This window comes from Centroberyx gerrardi, chromosome 15, assembly GCF_048128805.1.
Source record: "Centroberyx gerrardi isolate f3 chromosome 15, fCenGer3.hap1.cur.20231027, whole genome shotgun sequence".
Lineage (NCBI taxonomy): Eukaryota > Metazoa > Chordata > Actinopteri > Beryciformes > Berycidae > Centroberyx > Centroberyx gerrardi.
In genome coordinates, this window is record NC_136011.1 from 25,406,081 (window position 1) to 25,429,255 (window position 23,175).

Sequence of the window (23,175 nt, forward strand, 5' to 3'; positions counted from 1 at the left end):
GACAGGTCGTCTCTCCAGTGATCGACAGGTCGCCGATTATGGACCAGTAGGCTGCGTTCCCAATGGTGGGTTCCACCCTCGGCCTTGCTTTGGCTGCGCTGGCGCCACAAAATGTCAACTGGGCGGCGACCGTAAACACAATCTCCAGGCTTCAAAGCGGCCCTTCAGAAACCTAGGGATGACATCACACTCACTACGTCCAATGAAGTGGACCTAAATTCAGGCCTAAATAATCACCACATCACCGCCCAAATGTTCTCCAATAACTAAATTTTTTGGAAAATCAGCACAGTTCAGAATCACTCATCCTTTCGGTGAGGTCACCCACAGGTTTGGATGTTTAGCGCGGTCGTGTTACCTGAGATTTCGGACCAGGCTTTGCTTCTGCGGTAGATCCAGGAAGTCGACGAGGAAGTCCATGCGCGCCTGGGTGTCCTTGGACGTCAGGCCGTGGATACGGCCGAAGAAGGTGAGGGTGTCGCTGATGGTGAACTCGCTGTACAACGCCAGATCCTACGCAACACAAGGGGCAACCAGGTTTCTCTTAGCTGTGTTGAGATAAAGGGCGGTGAGTGTGGATGAAAGGTTTTATTCTGTTCCAACACAAATACATTTGATGAACTGTTGTGCGGTCTCGAGGATCTCAGTCACAATCTGGTTAGTACCTTCCCATTTCTGTTCCTAATATGATCCTCTATCTTATGACATGTTTTCCATTTTCCCTTTATGGATAATTTGATTAAATAATTTGATCGATTTGATTAAATTATTAGTCTCTGATGGGGAAATTCCTAGTGTCACCCACAGCACAACATCACAGAAACTTTAAAATACAAGTAAAGCACAGTTGGCCTCCAGCACAGTGTAGCCCAAGACAGACATGACACACCAAGTGTAATGTGTCAACCTACGATAAGCAGACTTAAAGGGCAAGTCAGATAATATCTATACTGCTTGGCTCTTGATCTTGCTAATCTGTATGAACTACTGCCTTTTGAGTGCTCACATAGGCCTAGGTCATTTTGACTTTTATGTAATTTTATTGTATTATTGCCCATGTGCAGTTTCTTGGCCAGGTTTCTTGAAAAAGAGACTTTTAATCTCTGATGATTAAGGGATTAGTCTGCTAACCCCTTAGCTGCAACAACAACAATAAATAAATTGCATATATTATACATGATCAGTCTGTATCTGTCTGTTACCCCTATGTGTACATGCCTAAATCCCCCTGTTTTCCTGAAATTTGGTTTTTCATGAGGTTTTGGGCTATAAACCATTTGCTGTGGGTGGAGCCTGTGGTGAGCTGGGTGTGGCTATCAAGGTGAAGCTAGTGCCCACAGCTTAGGGAAGTCATAGCAACAAAAACAATGGAAAGGAAAGCAGGAAGGAATGCAAAGCAGTAAGAAAAGAATGTACAATGAAAATAAACGTGTGGCAGGCAAGACCGGTTGAGAAACACATTGAACATCAGCATTGTTTTCCCACTGTGGAAACATCTGGAAGAGACAAAAGAGCTGAGGAACAATGCAGAGCTAGCTTGTAAACTGCTAGATAAGAAGGATGCTAGCTAGTCTTTCTACATAGTGATGTAATGTGATGTAGCTTTAAATACAGTAAGATGTTTTTAAGGAGCATGTGGCTTCTGTCGCTCGGTCATGTCGATTTGCTCTGTACAACATCAGGAAGATCAGACCCTACCTGTCTGAGCATGCAGCACAACTCCTAGTACAGCCGCTTGTAATATCACGCCTTGACTACTGCAACTCCTTACTGGCATGTACGCTCAAACCTCTGCAGATGATCCAGAACGCAGCGGCGCGTCTGGTCTTCAACCGGCCCAAAAGACCACATGTCACTCCGCTGTTCACATATCCCTCCACTGGCTCCCAGTTGCTGCCCGCATCAAGTTCAAGTCCTTGATGCCTGCCTACAAAGCAGCAACCAAAACGGCTCCCACCTACCTGAACTCCCTCATTCAGGTCTACGCTCCCTCCCGCTCACTACGCTCTGCCAAGGAGCGGTGCCTGGTGCTGCCACCACAACAAGGCCCTAAGTCTCTAGCCAGACTCTTCTCTTCTGTGGTTCCTCGGTGGTGGAACGAGTTACCAAACTCCATTCGATCCGCAGAGTCCCTCTCGATCTTTAAGAAAAGGCTAAAGACCCAGCTCTTTAGCGAACACCTTCTCACCTGATGCACTGCGTAATCTAAAAAAAAATTTAAAAAAATTCTTTATCTGCCTCTATGCACTCTATGAATTACCTCTATGCTCTGCCTCGTAGCACCTATGTCCTGTTGGACCAGAACTTAGCTTTATGGCACTTACTCTCGTTGTTCTCTCCTGACTAGAGCCTTGCTTGTGTTGTATTAAAATCTCATATGTACGTCGCTTTGGATAAAAGCGTCTGCCAAATGGGAAATTGTAATTGTAATGTGAGAAAATGAAAAAAAACAAATCCTCAAATAATCCAATTCATAGTTAAGAGTCTATAAGTAAGGATGCAGCATTTCTCTGCATTGCGATGTCAGATAACAAGCCAAGGCAAGCCAAGCCAACAATGCACATCAGTTGCACTCTGGGAACAGGTGAGGTGTCGCGTTACAGGCTTCCTCCTCGCTGAGTCACAAACCACTTCCTGCTGGGTCGAATGTGACGCTTGGGGTTATGCATGGGGGATAAGCCATGTGTGCTATCAGCTTCATCTGACATCCAATCTGACAGTAATGTGAGACAGCCAGGTACAGGGCACCGACTTCAAGACAGGCCACTGAGCAAGGCACTTAACCCCGCATTTCTACAACAGAGCTGGCCAGTGGACAACGACAGAAAACTATGATTATGATGGGCAGCTCCCTAATGTGAATGTGTGCAAGTATATGAATGTGAAGCAGGGAATTTGCTGACAAAATAACATGCATGTTCAGCAGACCTTCCCTGGATAAGCAGCTGGACTTTGTGCGAACAGAGAGTTGCGAGGCATTTGACAGGATATCTGCAGGTTTCAGAAAGCAACATTTAAGACTTTTTAGTACCAATTTAATGATACTTAGAATTTAATTTTAGACCATTCTAGACCATTTTAGACCAAAAGCCAAAACAAAACCAGACTATTTCTGACTGAACATAGCTAATTAACATTCTGAAGCTATAAATGTGCATAATAAGAAAAAGGACAACAATTGTGTCGAGTAAAGCAGATACAATGAAGAAAAAATGTTTTGCTTTTTGTACTAGTAACCCAGTTCAGTATTAGTCTAAGAGTAAGACATCTAATAACTGTATTTTAGACATTTTGAGGGCCTTAAGTTTAGATTTAGATTATTTTTAAGATGTTTTCAGACGTTTTAAGGACCTGTGGATACCCTGTTTGAGCACATACACGTGTTGCAATGGATACGTTTTCACTTTGAGCCAAACAACAGCAGGACAGAATACATTGTATGATATACATGTGATAAACACATGAGTTTGCATGTGCTTTTATGTACAGTATCTATATGAAAATGAGTGTTAAACTGTGTTGTTTACCTGTGGCATGTAGCCCACCATCTTCCCTGGGACCTCATGACCGGGAAATGCAGGTGGCTTCCCCAGCACACTGATGTGGCCCCGCGAGATCTTCAGAGTTCCCACAATGCATTTCAACAGTGTGGTCTTCCCGCATCCGCTAGGACCCAATAGACCATAACTGCAAAAAAAGAGTTAAAAGCATTTTAGGTGAAACTAGAAGCCACTCGGTACAGCGCAAACCTTCGCCAACACTGAACAATTCTCCAATTTGCAAAGCTGAAGCCTCCATAACAGTTTATGTTTTGTTTATCGTTTGTCTTCCACTTGGAAGTCCCAGATGTCGGACTTTCCCACCAGCACACGAACGCAGCATAATAGTTCTGGTTAAAAAGCAATAATTGTCTAATGGTGGAACTACCCAGATCCAGATCACCACCAAAATCTAGTCAGCTGATCCTTGGGCCAAAGGCGATCTGCCCACCAATTCCTTTGTATTTACTTCCTTTTTGAGATATCTTGCTATCAAACAGAGAGACAGACAGACAGGCAGGCAGACAGGCAGGCAGGCAGACAGACAGACAGACAGACAGGCAGACAGACAGGCAGGCAGGCAGACAGACAGACAGACAGACAGACAGGCAGACAGACAGGCAGGCAGGCAGACAGACAGACAGACAGACAGGCAGACAGACAGGCAGGCAGGCAGACAGGCAGGCAGGCAGACAGACAGACAGACAGACAGACAGGCAGGCAGACAGGCAGGCAGGCAGACAGACAGACAGACAGACAGGCAGACAGACAGACAGACAGGCAGGCAGACAGGCAGACAGGCAGGCAGGCAGACAGACAGACAGACAGACAGACAGACAGGCAGGCAGACAGACGGGTGAAAATAATCTCCTTCCAACTTTATTGGCAGAAGTAATAAAAACATAAATGAGATATAAAGTTATATACCCTATCTGTGACCTTTGGCAACCATAAGAGATGAGTGATGTTTTCAAACCTTATTACATTACTGTAAAACCATAAACTGGACAGTAGATTTTTGTGTACTTTCAGGTGACTTAAAACATTCACAGTCCAAATTATTTGGATTGGCTTGTACATTGGCTGCTAAAAAAATTAAAAAACAACAGGTTACATATTTTTTTTCATCTGGAGGATTCAAGTCTTACACTGTTTAACACATGGTTTAGCCTCTTCAGTCATCAAGCAACCAAACTGAATGGAAACCAGTGGACCATGTTAAAGAAAGTGCAGCCTGAAACAGCCAGGCATGCAAGGAGTTTAAAAGACACTCCATCTCCGCACAGTTTACAACTTTTCATAATAAACAGCCAAATAGAATAAAGGCTTTTTAAAACTATTTTGAATCCTGGATCTATTTTTTCCTCAAGACTACACCCGACACCGCTATCTTTAACATCAGAGGCTGAGAAGCTTTCTGTCTCCTATCTGTTCTTCAAGATCCTCCATCTGCACTTTCAACACAACAGATAGAAAGGTAATGACAATGTAAGCGCTGAGAGATAACCAGATGACAACGGTAGATAAATCCAAAACATTAGTTACAGCACCCTGTCAAAACAAAATAACTATTGCTGACAATATATGATGATATTCATGAAAATCTAGTTAGGAAAGGAAACATTTTCTACCTTTTCTCCCTGGTTCTATTTCTTAGCCACACGCTTCACACAAGGTCATTCTGGGACACGGGAATAATCTGTAAATCTCTTATCAGCCCACCTTGGTTTTGACCCACTGACTCCTTACTGTGGTTTGTTTGTAATTTTAGTGACCTACAGCAGGAATTAAAAAAAAAATCCACCCTCAGATACTCTTATGCTGTTATACTGTATATCATCAATCTGTGAAGTTGCATTCCAGGAGTTATTTTGTGATGAAGTGTTGTAATTTACTTTTTTGGTGAACCCACTTTCCCTCAACCTGCCTTGTCTACTTCTACTTCAGTTCAGTGATTTACTAAATTTTTCAGAATACCTTTTGACAAACCCCCAGAGAACGGGCCTGAACTTCTTGCTTTTGGGTCAAAGGTGAGTAACAGAAACATAGCTAGATAGCCAACTAGTTTGGGAACATTGCAGTATGATCTCAGCCGCCCAACACAGCATGTCCTGTGGCTGCAGTGCATTCTGGTCTATTGGGGCTTCTGTCAGTGGAGAAATTGGTCTCTCTTGTATGTTGAACACTGATGAGTCCAGCAAGAAAACCTGATGTTTACCGTTGATGTTTTACTGTAAGATGTCATGTCATCTACGTTTGGCCTGTTATCCACGGGAATAACAAAAATAGACCAAATAGACAAAATTGACCCAGAAAATCGAGGTACGGAGCCAATAGCTGTTTTTTAATAGTGTTTAAGTGTTTTAGGGCGGATATTTCCTTTAAATGTATTCCTCTGTTGCACTCAATGCTGTGGATAAGATGCCGAAACTGTCACATAAAATGCCTGTCAAGTTTGCATTTAAAACTCAAAAACACTACAAACACAAATTAAATTCATCATACCCATAACTACTGCTTGACATGGACCTGTTAGCTGGCATTTAACATTCAACACAGTAATCCCACTGGGTATAAAATCTACACAGTCACCTAAGAGTGAGTCTCTAATGATGCAAGGCTCATTTAAAATGTTCTGGGGAATATGTGAGGGAGGCCCTTGGGGGAAATATCACACAGAAGGTGACAGCTGGAGAGAGATGCCGTCACCTTGATGATTTATTCGATTTATAAGATGTTCATTAAGACACGGGGAGAAGTGGCACACATGTAGTAGGACGAGGAATAGTGCAAGGACGGAAATGAAAGATAAGGGGGTTTGTCTGAGTGCAAGTAGGTGAAAGAGAAGAGATTATTGTAAATGCGTTGTGTAAATGCACAGGCTTACAACCGACAATGAAACAGTATTAGGGGGTATGAAGTGACAAAGCAATTGGAGAGAATATAACGGGGGCAGAGAGGAGAGAATGAGAGAAATGCAGAGAGACAACATCCAAAAACAGAGGGAGAGTAGTCATAAAATCAACGGTGAGTCATAAAAGAGAGAGAGAGAGAGAGATCAACAGAGAGAGATAAAGAGAGACGGTGGCATCATAGTGTGCTCATAACTAAACGTTTGTTACTTTCATACCATACTGCTGTTTGTTGTTTGTAATGTGGGTGATCTAGGAGTTGAAGCTTGTTCTACTGTTTCACTCATCCTTAGTCGCTCTGCATAGGAGCATCAGCCAAACGCCTCAAATGTAAAAATGTAAAGCAACGATTAGTCGATCAACAGAAAATTAAACGATTATAATTTTGATAATCGATGAATCGTAAAGTAAAGCTTCACAAATGCTGAGATTTGCTGCTTTTGTCTGTTTCATATTATAATCAAATGAATACTTTGGGTTTTTTCTGGCTGCTGGTAAGACATTTTAAGACTCACTTTGGGCTCTGGGAACTTCTGATGGGCATTAGTCATTATTTTTGTCATTTTATAGACTAAATGACTAATCGAGTAATGGAAAATAATCGTTAGTTGCAGCCCTAGTCTCAAGGTTTCTTTTCTTTCCCGAACTTCCTCATTTCTTTTGCCTCTCTCACCCTAGACCTGCTATTCAGAGGGTTCAGAGCCTGCAGGTATGTGTGACAACAGTGGATGGGTAAAGAGCTACTGTGCAGAAACCCTGTCTACTCGAGCTGCGTGTCAGTACAAATCAGATGGACTGCAGTGGACCACAGAGAATCATGGGAAAAACAGAGGCTGTGCAGTCACAACTTCAGGTTCTTCAGGGAACTTAAAGCTGCACTAGGCAATAATTATAAAAAATACGCAAAATATAATACTTATCAGTCTAAATCACAAAGCTGGGCTGCAGCCGAGAAGAGCGCCTCATCATGCCAAACTGAGATTCGCCCTAATTGCCCAAATTAAATTCTGGTATCAGCTATGGTCACTGGCGGGAAATCTCTGTGCAGAGGAAGAGACGAATCGAAACTTAAGAGCGAAATACGAAACTGTCTCCTGAGCGGCAGTGAGCGAGCGCTCTGTCCAGAGAAAACTGGACTCAAAAACGATGATGATTTCTGGGTAATGAAGTCCTCAACATTCAAACAGGTTCCTCTCGCTGCCATTTGGTACCAAACAAAGTAGATCTACTTAAGATAAACCTGATAGTCCTCACTGGAAATGGACATTTTGGCAACTGCATCAGTTAGTAAATAAATGACAAAGGAGCGGATGAGCCGACTGGTTCCAACCAGCATCCAGGTGCTGACCTCACCCGGGAATGCCAGACACATTTGCATGATGACATGCAAACGTGGCTGGCAAATACAGATAGATAGATGGATAGATAGATAGATAGATGCAGATAGATAGATAGATGCAGATATATAGATAGATACAGCTAGATAGACAGATAGACAGATAGATAGATAGATAGATAGATGCAGATAGATATATAGATACAGCTAGATAGACAGATAGACAGATAGATAGATAGATGCAGATAGATAGATAGATACAGCTAGATAGACAGATAGACAGATAGATAGATAGATAGATAGATGCAGATAGATAGATAGATACAGCTAGATAGACAGATAGACAGATAGATAGATAGATAGATAGATGCAGATAGATAGATAGATACAGCTAGATAGACAGATAGACAGATAGATAGACAGATAGATAGATAGATAGATAGATAGATAGATAGATAGATAGATAGATAGATAGATATGGAATTACAAGGTTTTCACATCATGATGGTTTTTAGTATATTAAATGCAGGAAGAGATAAAGTATAGACAGATAATTGGTTACTAGAGCTTCACCGTCTCCTTTGAAACAGGTTTTAGTATTGATTAGATACAGTTGATACAGTAGATAAACACACACTTTATTGATAACCAGGGAGAAAATGGGGAAGAGAGTGTACGACATGACTATAATCACAGCAGTCCACTCACATGTGTCCCTGTGGCACGGTCAGGTTGAGGTTGCTGAGGACCTTCAGCTTGCTGTAGGACCGGCACACGTCTCTGCACCGGATCGCCGATCCCTCCGGCCCCGGAGACGGAGGAGCCTCCAAGTCGGCCTTCATGTTCCCCTCCTTCAGCTGGGAGAGAGGAAGACACTTTGTAGTGAGGCAATAAGAATCTGAATCACTTTAATCACTGTGGAGAATATATGGACAGGAATTTGTCTTTTAAGCAGATATATTCTGACAACCTTTTGAGTTTCACAATGTAATTAAAGTCACGTAACTGATGATTACAACTGATGAGTTCATGGAAACACTGTATACATGTGTGTTGTAGGCACTTGTTCCTCTTGCACAGTACTGTAAGTCCCAGCCTCAGTTTGAACAAAGAAGACAGTTACTGTATTATTTGTGATTATTGAGACAAATTTCCCTCCATACTGTACAATGTCTGAGACTTTTAATAACTCATGGCACAGTGTACATGTCTTTAACGTAATTTATATCCTGGCCCAAGGCTTAAAGCGTCATCACATACACACTTTGCTTCTTCTATTTCTGTATAAATTGTATTTTAATTGTACATTTGTTTGTTTTTCACTTTAAAATCAAGGATTATAATATTATTTTAACTCTGTCAACAAACCAGCCACAACTTTGTGACATTTGACAATATTTAAGAAAAAAAATCACGAACGTCACAAATAAAACGTTATGACTTTTCCAAAACGTTTCTCCCTTTCATCTCTTTTCAAAACTTCTCCAGGCCTGGAAAATACTATTTTAAAATTCCATGACTTTTCCAGGTATTCCAGGAGTGTGGGAACCCTGTGCATTCAATATTCAGTATTCAAAGGCTCAGTGCATTCAAGCAGCAAAACACACTTTACCATACAGAGGGAAGGTAATAACACTTTTGCACTTTGCACATTTCAAAAGCAGTGAGGGAGAAGGCTTTTGGCCCACTGGCCAGGGTAAAAACTTTGGCCAAAATCTTTCTGGAAGAGCCCAAAGTAAAAGATCTTTATTTCAAACTGTCATTCAACAATTGCTTACTCACTAAACAGCAAAAGGACACTGATAACTTTAGTTTTTTTTCTGCACAGAAGTTTGTAGTTTCAGCAGCAGGTGTCGGTGCTCTAAAAAAGCTTTACTGTGTGAATCTGAAAGAAAGTGCAGCTCCTTTCTACTTAGCAAACCAGTCACCAAACCACTCAGTGTCTGTTGAAGATAAACCAAACAGGGAGACAAACGTGTTTTAACATTTGGCGCCAAAAATCCTACATGAATCGGGTTTCTGACCCAGCAGTTTTTTCTTCCCTCAAACTCATATTCCTTGCAGTTTGTGTACATGTTGCCAAGCAACAGCAGATAAAGTATTTGGGTCGTAAAACAATCCTTTTCCCAGTAATCTTTAATCCCAGCCTTCTTTCACGGGCTTCCCCCTGTTCACCCTCTCCAACTCCCTCTCTTAATCCAGCATCCCTCATTTTCCACTGTGGAGATTAGGGAGGAAAGCAGAGCGTAATCTGACGCATTTGGTTGGCCTCACCTTTGACACTATAACCTGCATCTGCAATGATATATCACCACCAAAAACAAATCTCAACGCCTTCTGTATGAATTAGCTAGTATCCTAACATCTGTCTCTTATCCTAATATTTGCCTGTGCAGGAGGTTGCCCGGTGGCAGTTATGACAATAGACAACTATCGTATCTTTGTTTATTCTCAGTTCACTTCAATCACATCTAACCAGTGACACAGAAAATATAGAGATAACGCTTGAAAAAAGATAACACTGCCTCCTCTGCAGGGGAAAACCAACCTGATGAAGACAGAGAGCAGCAGCTGAGCCAAAAAACTCACCTGGAGAGATGATTTAGACAAGAGGAGAGGAGAGAGGGGGATGGAGAGCAGCAACGGTTGTGGAGCCTGTGCGTGTGTCTGCGAGTGTGAAAACAAGATCAGCTGACAAAAACATTCACAATGGAAGCGAAGTGGAAGAACAGGTTCAGTCCCTGCCGGGTTTGTAGAGAGCGGATACCCTGCACCCGCCCCATCTGCAGGTTCAGGATGGCATTACAGGACTACAGCCTACCTCCACACATCATATTACCTCAGAGGAAGAATGCATTCAGGGGAATTCAGGGGGAAAACATTGCGACTCTGCAGGCTATTCTGAGTCGACTCTTCCCCCCTGCAGAAAACAGTTGAAACGAGCAACCCGGCACTTTTCATTCATCGCTACTCTACCGATCGAGAAGAATTTCCTACCTCTGCTGCCAAGTCGCCAATTTGCGTCACCGTCGACATCAGCCAGGAGGAAAACGGGGGTTTGACAGACAGGCGCGCGCGCTCAGATCTTCAGCCGAGTGTAACACATCCAGGAACTGCGACGTTAAAGAGTTGCCTTTACTATTTGCTATTTGCTATTTTTAAGCCTCGGCAGCCTACATCCACCGACCAGCTGCTGCACTCTCGCTTCTCCTTTCATAGCAGCGCGTCACACGGCACGGTGTGTGTGTGTGTGTGTGTGTGTGTGTGTGTGTGTGTGTGTGTGCGTGTGTGCGCGCGCGCTGCAGTGCGGTGCATGGCCAAACGCGCTCCCTCCCCCCCTCCCTCCCTCTCTGTTGGTAAAACGACACGGCTCATCCTCTTCGCCCCTTCTCAACCTAAACACATCTGCATTTTGTGCCACGATGAAGAAATTAAAATAAATCGTTTGCCTCTGTCGTTTTTTGCCTCTGCTGCTGTGAATGCAATGAGCTTCTCCTCTCGGGCTGCAGCAGCTCGGGTTGGGGGGGCTGGAAAGGCCCGCCGCTGCCAGGGAGGACATCCCTCATCCCTGAATACGTAATCGCAAAGAAAGCATCCTAAAAATCGTCTTACCCGCTCCTCCATCTCGGTGCAGTCTGGCGGTCCGGTCGTCGCAGCATCCGTGCCGGCATCCTCCGCGGCGGCCATGGCTGCAAGGAGGCGGAGAGGAGAGAGGAGAGGAGAGGGGAGGAGAGGAGATGAGAGGAGAGGAGAGGAGAGGAGAGGAGAGCCGGCGGGCCGGGCCGCTGCAGCGCTCAGTGCGGTGCGGAGAGAGATGCGCTGCGTGTGTGCGGCGCTCTGGATGCTGAAGCTCACACAATCCAGACCAGTGATTCACTTAGAAATGAGAACGGGTCGATTATTTTATCTGTTCACCTGTGTAATTCTGGATTATTGCCAATTTAGGATAGAGAGTGCATGCGCTAAGAGCTGTGGCGGCTGCAGACCACACTAACCTGTAGCTGTACAGGGGCTGTAGTCTCACACTGCAAAAAATATCCATTTTGACAAGTCCTAGTATAGTAGACCTAGTATTGAGGTAAAGACAAATAAATTAAATTCTAATTTGTTCCGATTCGAATTTAAATCTAAATGAAGTGAAATACTGCCAAAGTGGTGAGATGATGTCACTTGTTTCCAGTGGTTTCAAATATTTTTCCTGAATCACGTGTCATTTTCTTGATAGTGGAGTGATCTGTGACCTTGTTTCATGACATTGTTTCTAGAAAATCCTCAAGCAAGTAAAACTGGGTTGGAAACAAGTGGAATTATCTCAGCCCACTGGCAAAAATGTTGCTAAACGATTTTTGAATATGAGACTGAATGGATTGTTGTGATGGATATTTTTTGCAGTGTAACTACCCTGCCTGGAAGAGTGAGTCCACCGAGTGACTGATAGCCTGTAGCCCTATCATTTAGCACGGGGGCTTCACCTTCAGTATTATGTGTCTGTTGTTAGGAGTCTTGCTCGATTGCATTTCATTCATCAGCAGCTGACAAAAAGCTATATGAGACGCCACATTAAGATGCATTAGCCTAATTCATCTTGGAAAATAAAAACTTTCCACAGTTTTCACCGTTTATTTCCTTTACAATATTCAACAAAATTCTACAAAGAAGAATTATGGACAGGTAATGTGAAAATAATGTGAAAATGTTTCAGCTCATGTTGTACTTCCCACAGAAACCACAAGATGGAAGCACAGAACAAGGAGCCACAGTCAGGCCTGCTCTCCACCAATCACTGTACTGCATAACTTCAGTTACAGATGACAAAGATGAATTATCAATGATCAATATTATACCTCTCTATATATTTAATATTAACCTCCAGTGCAATGAAACTAACCTAACTGAAACGGGTTAAAATTTAGATGAAAAATGACACACCAAATTAAGATCCTTTAGCGACGCCTTCCAAACGCGGTGAAGTTAGTTAGAAGTTTGTTCCCGGTTGCACAAAAACTCTTAGTTAAGCTTTATACCTTAAGGTCTCTTTAAGGTTCACCTTAAACTCAAGTGAGCTGCACAACAAAACCCACTTATCTCCCCCCTCAGGGAATATCCTTAAATAAATCTGCAGATAAGGAAAGATACTTAAGTCATCCTTATATTATTGCTGATGGGTTGCACTTAAGGGAATTTCCTTTCCTTAAATGTTAAGGGGCCTCCCATGGTATTTGTGCCATTTTTAGCTTGCTATTATTTTGAAATTAATTAATATTACAGTCAAAGAAAATTATGTTTTATGTAGGAGGCTTCAGATAGACAAATATACTTCCAACGTTCTTGTTGGCAAGACTGAAATCCACCAAGCTAGCAGCTTGTTCAATGCATTTTCCCATTAGCTAGCTGGCAGCCAGTCCGTTTCTAGTACACAAAAATGATACATAGTCTGCATGAAATAAGTATCTATGACAAGGTTTGGTGTCACAAAAATGTAAACTTTGATGAAATTGCAAAAGGAGTTGTGAGTTTTGTAGATGTTTCAAAATAATAGCGATCTCTGCCGAGCCTCTGCAGATCGCTGAAACTACTGTAAACACTAAATACAAGCCCTTAGCTGAGGAGATCATTTAGGGGCTTCATGCAACGCTGCTAAAGAAACCCCTGGACCCAGAGAATTATTTGCCTAAAGGGACAAACTTAAGTTTGACACCTAAGGTTTTTCATGCAACTGGACACCCAGATACTCACCGGTTGACGCGCCTTTTAAACGTCAAAAGCTCCGGTGGCTCAAACTTACATTGAACTACAGCTACTGCTTCCACGCTGATGACGCTGGCGCGATGGCGTCATCAGCGTGGTGATGCAACATCTCACTAGCGTTACTTGACTGACTGCCTGACTGACTGACTGACTGACTGCCTGACCTGAATTTGGCTCGTGATACCCTCTCCTGCGCCCTGGGAAAAAGGGTTTGTGTTCAGGTGACAGGTCACACCATCCAACAACAACTCCCTGGTTTTAAAGTGATCAGAGAAAGATCATAATACAATTAATACAATAGGAAACATTCACTCAAAAATGAAGTTCTGTGATGCTTTTTGTTGCCCTTTTCCTCCATAACGACACCTAGCAGTCCAGCCAGTCTGTTGGTGCTCAGTCTTCTTTGCACCTCTCTCCACCGGGGAAGACTAGCTGAGTCTCTAGTTCCTCATCATGCATCTCTCTGGACCTCGTCTGGTTTCTGGAGATTTTGAGGTTTCCTCTGCTGGGAACAGCAGAGTCAGAGTCTGTCAGAGTGCTGTAGACGAGGCTGCAGTCTCCTTTTTCCTGCAGGTGTTTCAGAACGTGGACCCAATTTTCCCATTATTTTCCATCATATAAATAGAGCTAGTTATGTTTTGCTCTCCATCTTTAGGACCCATGTAAATTCAAAAAGCCAACCCTAAAAGCACCCAGCTGTTATGAGAGTTATAGTAGAAAATCATAATCAAAAGCCACACAATACAAGAGACAGGACTTTATATTCAACATCATCATTTTGAGAAAACAAAGCGTAGAACGGCCCAGATAAACAAAAAAAATGATTCAGGCTGTTCAAAAATAGTCAAGACAAATATGCAGAAACAGACATTCAGCCATTGTACTGTTGAATTCAGGCATGAGAAGGAGGGAGTTAAGACTGTTTATATCTGCTGCTGATGCTAAAACCATAAAGTTTCATGTGAGGGAAAATTGGTGTAATGAGGCATAACTGTAACTGTCTCTTAATTGCTTTTTACTGAGCCATGATGTTCTGTACCTCACAGTTGGTGTGCTAGGAGGTCGATCTTTAATGTTTTGGTTCTTCTTGTACCTTGTTGCAAAAACATTTCTCCCACTTTTGGGACAAATAAAGTTGAACCTTGAACCTTGAAAATGACCACAGTTTGATGGATTTTCTGTGGTCCATCCCTGCTGAAGTGCCCTTGAGCAAAACACTGAACTCCTTCCTGTATACTTTTTAATATGTAAATCTGTATATTGATTCACTTCCCTGCACTGGCCTGGTCATCGCTCATCTGGTCTCGACTCTTCTTCCTCCTGCTTCCCAGTGGTGTGGTGTGCTACCCACATGTGAATTCAAAGCACATGTGCTTTTTGGACACATGTTGGATTTCATATGTGAACATGTGAATCTTCACATTTCCCATGTGAAAATGACATTTTCACCTGTGAACGCTTTGCATGTGAAATTAAGTGTTCACATGTGAAACAGTCACATGTAATGGCAGGTGAAAATGTGGAAAAAATGCTCACATGTCGAAAAAAAATAAATTTCAATTCATTCAAAATGATTGATGATGAATTGCAATTTTCACATCTGAAGTAAAAACTGTCACGTTATGTCAGAATAGCTTATTCCAATGTTGCACTCACTGTAAGTCACTCTGGGTAAATGCATACAATGTACAATATAATATAAAAATATGTGCAAAGAAACAAATCAGACTGTAATGCAACTGAATGCTTTAAGATTGGAACAAAAGGTTTTAAGTGATAATTGGCTGATGCTATAAAAGATAGAAATACACTCAACTCGTGTTGCTTTAGCTTGTAATGCCTTAGGTGTCCACAGGGGGCAGAGTGGGTCAGCTCAAAACACGGAGGTTAAACCAGCGTGGGGAGAGAGAGAGAGAGAGAGAGAGAGAGAGAGAGAGAGAGAGAGAGAGAGAGAGGGGGGGGGGGGGGGGATTGTATGCACAGTAATCGACAGATAGAGGGGGAGAAAGACAGAAGAGGAGGGGGGGGCGTTGAATTATGTGCACAAGTAGGATAATGAAGGGGAGAGAGGATGTGAATGTCCACTTCATTCAATGAAAAGCAATTAATGTTCCAGGCTTACAACTGGGCAGAATCTGCTCTCTTTATAGCTATTTATAGCTCGATGTGGCCTCAAAGGCGCGTGGGTTAATCATTCAGAAATATTGATTGAATGTTCAAGCTTTGGCCAATTAGGCCAATGTCCCACTGTGCCACACTCACACTGAATAACGACATATGACCGTTGGAGTCTGGTGATCATAAACTACTCAGTTGTTTCTACATTTGTCAAGATATATTTCAATTTTGAGGTTTTACGCCATTATTCCAATCCAGAAATGAAGTTTAAAAGAGCCGCAGAGCGCGCTGCCTAATTGGGTGAAGGGTTGTGGAAAATCTGTCTGATTAGCCTTCACCAACAGACGGGGATTAAGCTTTTGGTCTGTAATTATTATAAAGCATACGTCAGCAGATATCCACCCATTTCAGACAGACAGTGGAGCGGAGGGATGTCCTGCTAGGAGCCTCCAGTCGCTGCAGGCCCGGTCTAGCCCGGAGAGACGTGGATCCCTCGGAATAGCAGCAGGAACAGGAATATCCTCCTGAGTCCTGAGTCAGTGCCACGACGCTGACACATTCCCCGGCAGGCAGGCAGGGCTGCCTCTGCTCTGATAAGCATCCTATGCTATTCTGCTCAAGATGGCGGTGCAGGCAGCGGAAAAGGACGGAATAGTGAGTATTTGGGAATTGCAGGAAAACCGGGGTGGGAATGAAATGTGTTGTCGGTGTGTATTTTCTGTGCGTAACGGCCTAGGCGTGATATAAGCGTCCCATAGTTATGTGGATTATTCCGCGCCGTGGGGTTATTGTAAATGTGCGGCGCCGTGTGCAGGGCGTTCAGAGCGCAAGTCGAGCCCTCTTTCATCTGGGCGAGGAGGAAATGGGAAATTCAATATGTGAGTGGAGAAATGTATCCGCGGTGTCTGCTCACCTAGGCCGCTCCGCCGGCGCTTTCAATGTGCGCATTTACATCGTAGCGCATTACGGCGCAGAATGCGGCCAATTTGGAGCCTAATACTCTAATTCATAATCCCACACGCCTCTCCAAACAAGCCTTTCAACAACATGACAGGTCCGATCCCACCTCCTCATTGTTGGAAACAGCCGCATGCGAGGCCACGCCGTGTGTTTTTATTAATGAATACAACCTCATGCTGGCACACCCCACCCCAGGCCAGCCAGGTTATACCCGATAACGCAATAATTTACACTTTGCATCTTGTCCCTTTGTGTCACTGGTGTTGAAGAATGTCGAAGATGACCACCTCAACGACTCGCTGGGAAACCCCGGCCTCATCTCACCTGACAAGGAGGATTTATCGCGTCTCCTGGTAAGAAAGACGCCTCATTTTCACCCTAAAACACCCTTGTTTGACGCTCACGCCGGGCCGTGCGTGATGTGGGTTAATTGTGCCTTAATTGTGCAGACGGTGCCATTCAACGGACGCATCCGAGGCGGCATGCGGCCAGGGAAGAAGATCATTGTCATGGGCATAGTGGACCTGGAGCCGGACAGGTAGGGTTACACTGCAGCCCTCCTCCAGTCTGCACCATGTCACACACTCATGATCTGGGCTTCAGTTTCATCTGGTCCCATTTAAATCCACCTACATTTCCATAATAGTGACTAGATACATATCTAGTCACATGCATGCTGAAAATAGCCTGGTTAGACTTTTAGATGAGATTAGATTTTTTTTTGTACCCTAGTCAGACTTGTATATCCACTCAGAGGGAGGACAGATTGAGCAATGCGTGGGCAGCCAGAGGGACTGATGGCTTTTTAACTATGCAGAGGCAGGGCGTTTCCTTACCACCAGTCCAAAAAAAAAGAAGAAAAAACGAAAAAGCCCCAGTCAAGCAGCCTTGTTCGGGTGTGTCCTTACCCTACATGGAAACTTGTGTCAAACTTGGAAGAAACCTCCCCATGACCTCATCATGTTCCAGTGTCTGGCACAGCATTCAGGTCAAAGTTCATGTGAACGTGAAAGACTTTCTGTGCCTTTTTTTTTAAATGTATGACTATTTTTCATTATCGCATCTCAACGCTCAACAAGTTTGTCACTGTCGGAGATACCCACACTTTTGCTCAATCTTTGCATTATATAAACAAAGAAGCCTTTGTGTAAACAGTGCAGTTGGGGGATTTAACCAAAACGTGACTGCAGGGATTATTTGTAATTAACAGGCAATTGCTTCGCTCTTACACAGCAGCAGAAGAATTATGGGTCTGACTTATCCTGGATTAGCTATGGGACTCATATCTGTGTCACCCCATGCTGTCTGTCTGTATGACTCCTCAACCCTCGGGTCCTTCCTCCCCTCAGCTTTGACGTGAGCCTGACTTGTGGGCGGGGCTCGGAGAAGGAGGAGCCTCAGTGCGACGTGGCCCTGAAGCTCACCGTCCGCTTCGCCGACCGCCAGTTCCTGCGCAACGCCCGGATCTCCGGGAAGTGGACCGAGGAGGAGGCGTCCATCGCCTACTTTCCCTTCATCCCCGATCAGCCTTTTAGGGTAAAAATGGCTTGTACCTTCATTACATTTTAAAGACCCCATGAAGCAGCATCTTTACGTCCTTGATTTGATGCATTTCCTGTTGAAACAGGATGTTGGGGGCGGGACATAACGCAGTGAAGGATCATTCAAAAGTCTAAACCAATGGAATATCAGTCGGGGAGAGAAAGGAAGTTTTATTTGATCGGAGGGGCGGGACTGTTCAGAAATCTGTGATGGTTTTATTGGTTGGAATTTAATATTTATGCCTCCTGGTGCAGCATGAGGTCACCATGAAAGATACTCTGTTTTCTAGCAAGTAAAAGTAATGGGAGTTCATTTCATGGGGACTTTAAATTTACATTTCGTTAGTTGAAGTTAGCGAGCAGGTAGAGGCTCAGTGTTTTGGCAGAACACATGGCTCCTGATGGACACATTGGCTGTTGTTGGGATCGGACTTGTGACCTTTTAGTTGTGGGACGCTCCTTCTTGAACCACTAGGGCGCCCTGCTCCATTCACCTGACAGAACATTAGACTCATGTTGTTATTACAGTTACAGTTTAGGAATTTAGCTGACACTCTTTTCCAGTGAGATTTACAAAGAATGCAGTAGTGGAATAAGCTTAAAGAAAAAAATCCACCCTCAGATACTCTTACACTGTAATATATCCTCAGTCTGTGATGTTCAAAGCATTCCAGGAGTTTCCCAGAATGACCTGCACCCTTTACTCAAAACACAACCTGTCTTGTAGCTGCATTGCATTCTGGTCTATTGAGGCTGCTGTCGGTGGAGAAATTGGTCTCTCTCCTCTTCTACGATGGATTTCTCCTCTGTATGATTGTTGAACCTCTGTTGGTGCAAAATGGCGGCTCTAGAAAGAAGCCCTCACTCTTTGACTCCGAGGGACTGACACCAAAACCTGACATTTAACATTCATGTTTTAGATCACTGAACTATTTCTGCTATCAAACTCCGTTGTAGCTGCGCTGAAAATATCTTGGCATGACATCATGTCGTCTACGTAAGAAAAATACACCATAAAAAAACAAAATGGGCCCCGAAATGCAAAGTACATCAAAAACAGCTGTTTTTTTAACAGTGTTAAAATGTTTTAGGGTGGAGTTTTCCTTTAAAAATGCTGGAGTGTCAAGATTTACAAGCAACCAATTGTAAGGAGTAACCAGACAACAAAGGTTGCAGATATCTCTACAACACTCGTGCAAAATCTAGAAATAAGAGACACTTTACTACATTATACCCATCTTATATAATGATCTAGGATAATGGTCTGTTTATTGCATAAGGGGCAGTATCAGCTGTTTATGTTGGTGGAGGAGGAGGAGGCGGATGAGGTGGGGCAGGTAGATGAGGTGGGAGAGGTAGATGAGGCGGATGAGGTGGGGGAGGTAGATGAGGAGGTGGAGGAGGTGGGGGAGGTAGATGAGGTGGAGGAGGTGGAGGAGGCGGAGGAGGTGGGGGAGGTAGATGAGGAGGTGGGGGAGGTAGATGAGGTGGAGGAGGTAGATGAGGTGGGGGAGGCGGGGGAGGTAGATGAGGTGGGGGAGGTGGGGGAGGTAGATGAGGTGGGGGGTTGAGCAGCAGCACGTGTGCATGATGAGTAATTGGCAGAAGACCTGAGGACTCATTCGCTCTGTAATGTCATTCTGCTCTAATAATTCTGAACTCAAAGCATGAATATCACACCTGCTGTTTGACTAAAAATATATTTGAAGTTGAGTTTCATTTCAGAATGTAGTGATGTCTGCTCAAACTGCAAACTGATAATACAAAATGAAAACAAATGATGGTATCTTGTAAAGGAGAGTAGGCAACTTCAGTCCTTGTTGACAAAATGGGACCTTTTTCAGACTTGATATTTTGACATATTGAATGAAAAACTTCAAGTAATCATTTATTCCCCCAAAATGGATATTATTTTGGAAATTGACTATTTGTATATTGTTTTTAGTCCTATTTTTCACTGATACCATAGAAACGAGCTTGCCACCGCCTCTCCCTGTCCCGCCGTCCGGCAGTTTGGAAGGAGATGTGTCCGGTGATCTGTGCCGGCTGCCTGGCATGCCTTTCACATTCTTGGCATTCTCACTTTGAAAAGAAAGAAGAGACAGTGAACAATAGTCTCATAACGCATAACAACACTGAAACTACATCCTTATCGCTCACATGACACACAAACAAAATCTTCGACTTATTTTTAGAGGAGGCCCACTTGATCCCAGTGCTTGGTTAGAAGAAGTCGGCTCTGTGATAAAGTGTCATTGTTTTGTCGGCGGTTGGAGCGTGATAAAGCAGGTCGGTCGAGTCATGGCTCTGTCAGAAGCTGGGGGTTGCAGATTAAGGCTGTCATGGAAATTGCGTCCAACAAACTGCCTCATACATTTAGAAGCGTGTGGACAGACACATGATGCTGTGGTTTTGGAGTAGGACGGCTCCTTCCTCCCACCGCATGCTGACGCGTCGCTGCGCTCCTCTGCTCCTCGCTTTACTGAAACAATCTGCCAGCGTGCGATCGCTCCTACAGTTGGTTTTCTTTCATTTGAAACAAAGTGGAAAATGTTACTTTGCTGCATTTTTGTGTTTTGGTTCGTTTAGGTTCACGCTGCCCAGTGACAAACAAACCAGGGCTTGTAAACAAAAGTCACATGGACTCAGAAGTAGCTTGTTTATTGGACAGAGTTTTGGTTAATCTGTCATCCTGCAGGTTGGAGATTTTGGTAGCAGGCGGAGTCAAAACAAATCTGATTCCAGTCCCCTTGTAACTTAAGCTAAGCATGATGGACTGGTTTGCACTCTTTGCTGTAATTTCCCTTCTCTGGTGTTCATACCGGTTAAGAACACATGAAGAAATAGCTGAATATGAGCCTCACTCCAGACTGCAGTTTGCCCTCGGTTCACTTTATTATGCTATAGGCTTTCCAAGCATGAGGAACTGCTGGCTCTCAGATGTCAACATCCATCTCCTTTTACCCATAAAACCTTGTGTTTTGGGGGTTGTTTGCTCTGAGAAGAGGACCGAGACCGGAGTTTTCAGGCGGTTTCAGTGAAGTTATTTGGTGCCACCAGAGTTGATTGTTCTCAACCTGACCAAACAAACCAAATTAAAAGATTAAACTGTTCGAATAAACCGGTCCAAACAGGCTTGTGAATGCACCTTCATTTTTTTTTTTTAGGTATTTAGCTGATGCTGTTGTCCAGGCCAGCTTGCAGTGAGTGCAGCAGTAGAACAAGTTTGAATTCCTAGGTCTGCAACAATACAAGCAAACGACTGTAAGCAGTGCAAGGGTCAGAGCCACAGAGACCTGACAATATTTAACCAACTATTCCTGTGACTCTGGATTTATCCTGTGTGATGGTGAAGTGCTTGGGAAGGAAACAAGAGTTGAGGAGGAGAAGTAGAAAGGATTTTTTTTTTATCACATGCACTTTACCAGCGCTCGTCTGCTGTGTGTCTTACTGTCAAATTCCCCATGTCATCACTTCTTTTATGGTTTCTATGTGGCACTGTATGCTTAGAAATTGTGAATGTATGTACTTTGCTTGAGCTCAAATTGCATTGTTGTTTTTCTTATCTGATCCTCTCTGTTTCTCTCTCCCTCTTTCCCCCTGTTTCTTTCTCTTTACTCTCTTCTTCTCTTGTCTCCCTGCAGATCGAGATCCACTGCGAGCACCAGAGGTTCCGGATATTCGTGGACGGACACCAGCTCTTTGACTTTTATCACAAAGTAAAATCTTTGACCTCTATCGATACAGTACGGATAGCCGGAGGTCTACAGATCACCAAGCTGGGTTAAACCCCCCCTCCCCCCTCTCTATCTCTCCATAAGTTGTGTGTGAAGCAAGGACTTGATCACAGATGGAACACACACACACACACACACACATTCGCCTGTTACGTCATCACCCACAACCCATCATGCAACACTGCAGCAACGTAGCAGCTGGGAATGGCCCCCGCCGTGACAAGTTAGAGTTCTTCTTCTGCTTCGTTTCTTTCCTTCACTCCTTTCTATTCCTCTTACTTAACCAGGATCTCATGATATGATGATGCTTTGTGGGTGAACATTTTGCTCCGTTTCGTTTCTTTGTAGCCCCAGTTTTGTTGGATCAGGGATCTCACAACATATTAATAGCAAACTCCATTTATCTTTTCTTATCTGGCATCCCATAGGGATTTTGCTGAGACAGAGGCTCAGGTGTGAGTCGTGGAAAAGTAACTTGGATGTTAAGAAACCTATTTCTCAGGAAAATATTTGGCACTTGGCTTATAATTTGAAAGCAAAATGAAAGCAAAATGTTGTATTGGGGTGAAGACCTTGTAACTTTAGCAAGAATTGGGGGATTTTCATGTTTTAACCTGAAATGAAGGATGACATGGGCCTCTAAAGGTTGAGAAACTACAACCGTTGGACTATTGAAACCCTGGATAAACTGAAAAATGCATGGTGGTCAAGCTAAAAACAAGGCAATTTTTCTTAGTTCCTGATAAGTTGACATTTTGGAGATACAAGGTTTTCACCCGACAACAGTGAACCCGCAACATACTTTATGTTTAATCCAAAACGATTACATTTCTGCCGTAGTGGATCTGAGCAGTGTTTGGACATTCATTCTTGTACTTGATGAATTCCCACAAGGGCAGAAACATTATTTTCTATCAGATAAAAACAGTTTTTAGTTGCGGCTTGTATGTTTTGCTTTCAGATAGGATTTCATTCAACCCAGCTGCTGAGACAGGATGTGCACAGAACTAGATGTTGCTGATGAAGGTAGAGTGCAGCATTACAACCTGAGCTGATGCATCTCCAACTCTCTAGGCACTCCCCTCTCTTCCCCCCCCTTGGGTTTATCCCGGTTGTCATGGCAACGCGCTGCAGCCTCGCCGACCCAAATACCGAAAAATGAGGATTATATTGTGAAGTCATGGCAAGATGTAGCAGAGCGTCTCATACTGTACACAGTGTTTTTAATAGTAGTTTGCACACAGTTTAGCATTCACTGCAGCCATTCCCCTGTAGAGAGAAAGT

The 23,175-nt window shown here is 43.5% G+C and overlaps 3 protein-coding genes across 3 annotated transcripts in view; 2 read left to right on the top strand and 1 right to left on the bottom strand.

Moving 5' to 3' along the window:
• abch1 (ATP-binding cassette, sub-family H, member 1) overlaps nt 1–11,426 on the bottom strand; it is a 37,390-nt gene extending 25,964 nt beyond the window's left edge. The window contains exons 1-4 of the mRNA XM_071905323.2: nt 11,400–11,426; nt 8,496–8,644; nt 3,528–3,687; nt 359–513 (exon numbers count right to left, since the gene is read on the bottom strand). Coding sequence (XP_071761424.1) covers nt 359–513; nt 3,528–3,687; nt 8,496–8,644; nt 11,400–11,411 — 476 coding nt within the window. The 5' untranslated portion in view covers nt 11,412–11,426. The remainder of the gene's footprint in view (nt 1–358; nt 514–3,527; nt 3,688–8,495; nt 8,645–11,399) is intronic.
• The window catches only part of ugp2b (UDP-glucose pyrophosphorylase 2b), a 409,818-nt gene that overhangs the window by 141,843 nt on the left and 244,800 nt on the right, over nt 1–23,175 (top strand). The gene's annotated exons all lie outside the window — the stretch shown is intronic.
• LOC139916441 (galectin-related protein B-like) lies at nt 16,134–22,612 on the top strand. The gene is made up of 5 exons (XM_071905314.2): nt 16,134–16,307; nt 16,874–16,966; nt 17,063–17,151; nt 17,963–18,149; nt 21,799–22,612. The coding sequence occupies exons 1-5, from the start codon at nt 16,275–16,277 to the stop codon at nt 21,940–21,942; spliced, it is 546 nt and encodes a 181-aa protein (XP_071761415.2). The 5' UTR covers nt 16,134–16,274; the 3' UTR covers nt 21,943–22,612.